This window comes from Etheostoma cragini, chromosome 17 (genome assembly GCF_013103735.1).
Source record: "Etheostoma cragini isolate CJK2018 chromosome 17, CSU_Ecrag_1.0, whole genome shotgun sequence".
Taxonomy (NCBI): domain Eukaryota; kingdom Metazoa; phylum Chordata; class Actinopteri; order Perciformes; family Percidae; genus Etheostoma; species Etheostoma cragini.
The window spans coordinates 165,101-167,079 of NC_048423.1; the positions used below are offsets into that span (position 1 = coordinate 165,101).

General features: G+C 46.5%; 1 protein-coding gene across 1 annotated transcript in view; it reads right to left on the reverse strand.

Annotated features, from left to right (window-relative positions):
* Window positions 1-1,302: 1,302 nt before the first annotated feature.
* Window positions 1,303-1,979, reverse strand: part of LOC117960513 (intersectin-1-like) — a 33,897-nt gene continuing 33,220 nt past the window's right edge. The window contains 2 exon segments of the mRNA XM_034898459.1: window positions 1,303-1,467; window positions 1,595-1,723. Of these exon segments, the coding sequence (XP_034754350.1) occupies window positions 1,319-1,467; window positions 1,595-1,723 (278 nt within the window). The 3' untranslated portion in view covers window positions 1,303-1,318.

Consider the following 1,979-nt stretch of genomic DNA (forward strand, 5'->3'; position numbering starts at 1 on the left):
GTTTTAATTAAGACTCTGAGAGAGTTGTAAGACTTGACGTAAGAAATAAAATCAAAATGTACAGTGAAGCGTACCTTTAAGTAGCCTGTCCGCCTTGAGACACACACACACACACACACACACACACGCAGGCGCGCACACACACACACACACACACACACACAAACACACACACACACACACACACACAGGGACTTGAGAAGGAGGGTTGGGATTGTCACTGGAGTGTCTGTGAGACACAGTCTCTGATGAAGCAGAGGAAGAGGAAACAGCAAAGACCCGGCTGGGGGACTTTACCGGACTGGATTACATTAAACCAGATTGGACTAGAAAGTGAACTGGACCAGACTGAAGGACAAGATGTAGGCTGGACTACAATAGACATGAGCATTGGTGTGAAGTATACAAGTCTAGAATTTAAGGGAGTCCGGGATTTCATCACAACCTGGTTCTAGGTTGAACATTAATCTCAGAAAAGTGATATGTTCTCTCAAAACCAGGGCTGTAGTCAAGACCACCTTTGTTGAGTCCAAGACAAGTCCAAGACCAGGATAGTTGAGTCCAAGTCAAGACAGAGTCAAAAGAGGTTCAAGTCCAAGTCAAGACTGAGTCCAAAGAGGTTCAAGTCTGAGTCAAGACTGAGTCCAAAGAGGTTCAAGTCTGAGTCAAGACTGAGTCCAAAAAGATTTGAGTCTGAGTCAAGACCGAGTCCAAAGAGGTTTGAGTCAGAGTCAAGACCGAGTCCAAAAAGATTTGAGTCTGAGTCAAGACCGAGTCCAAAAAGATTTGAGTCTGAGTCAAGACCGAGTCCAAAAAGATTTGAGTCTGAGTCAAGACCGAGTCCAAAGAGATTTGAGTCTGAGTCAAGACCAAGTCCAAAGAGGTTCAAGTCCAAGACAAGACCGAGTCCAGGACAGCAATAATAACATGATAAAGACACCTGGACTCGGTCAAGACCAAAAGCCTAAAAGCCATATCTGGCAAGACCAGCGTCCGAGACCGAGACAAGTCCAAGTCCAAATACTAGCGAGTCCGAGACAAGTCCGAGACCATAGAAAAACGGTCTCAAGTCCGGACTACAGCCCTGCTTAAAACCGTTACCGTTAAGAAGTACCGGGCAATCCAGACTCGCTACTGTACTGAATTTGCAGATTTATTTCCCTTAATAGTCTTTCAGCCTGGCTGTAAGGAACTGAACCAGTCTTCCAGTCTAATCCAGCCCAACTGTCTGGTCCACATCATGTCTCTAAGTTCCTTCCCGGTCCAATTCAGTCCAGTCGGGATCCTATCCGGGTTCATTTCTTTTGTTTTTTAATTTTTATGGTTCTTCAAACAGCTGCAGGTCTAGCCTGACGACGATCTCTCCCGTGGGAACCTCGTGGAGCAGCAACCGCTTCGTGATTGGTCCTTTAGAGCCCTGGTCCTTCTTGATTTCAGCCAACCGGATCTCCGTCCTGCCCAGGAAGTCTGGGGTGGTGGGGGGGGAGAGAGAGAGAGAGAGAGAGAGAGAGAGAGAGAGAGAGAGAGAATAAAGCCTTGTATCTCTACTGGAGAGCAGGTAACCATGTGATCAGGTGTTGTTGTCATGACTGACCGTCAGGTGAGAACTGGTCTCGTTCGAACACAGTGACACAGAGGACGTCCTGTTCCAGGTCCTTTATAAAAAACTGACAATTGGAGTTCCACTTTGGATTCAATGTGTCCTTCATAGAGGAGAGAGAGAGAGAGAGAGAGAGAGAGAGAGAGAGAGAACAGCAAAATGAATGACCTGATTCACATCATGTACAAATAGTAATTTTTGTGAGAGTCGTCTTCTACTGCACCAAATACTTTGTTCTTTAACACGGTACTGGAAGGTATCTACATAAGAGTGACATGAGACTGTCATGACATGTGAACCCCAAACCTAACCCCAACTCCAACTCCAACCCCAACTCCAAGCCCAACCCTAACCCCAACCCTAACCCTAACCCCGACCC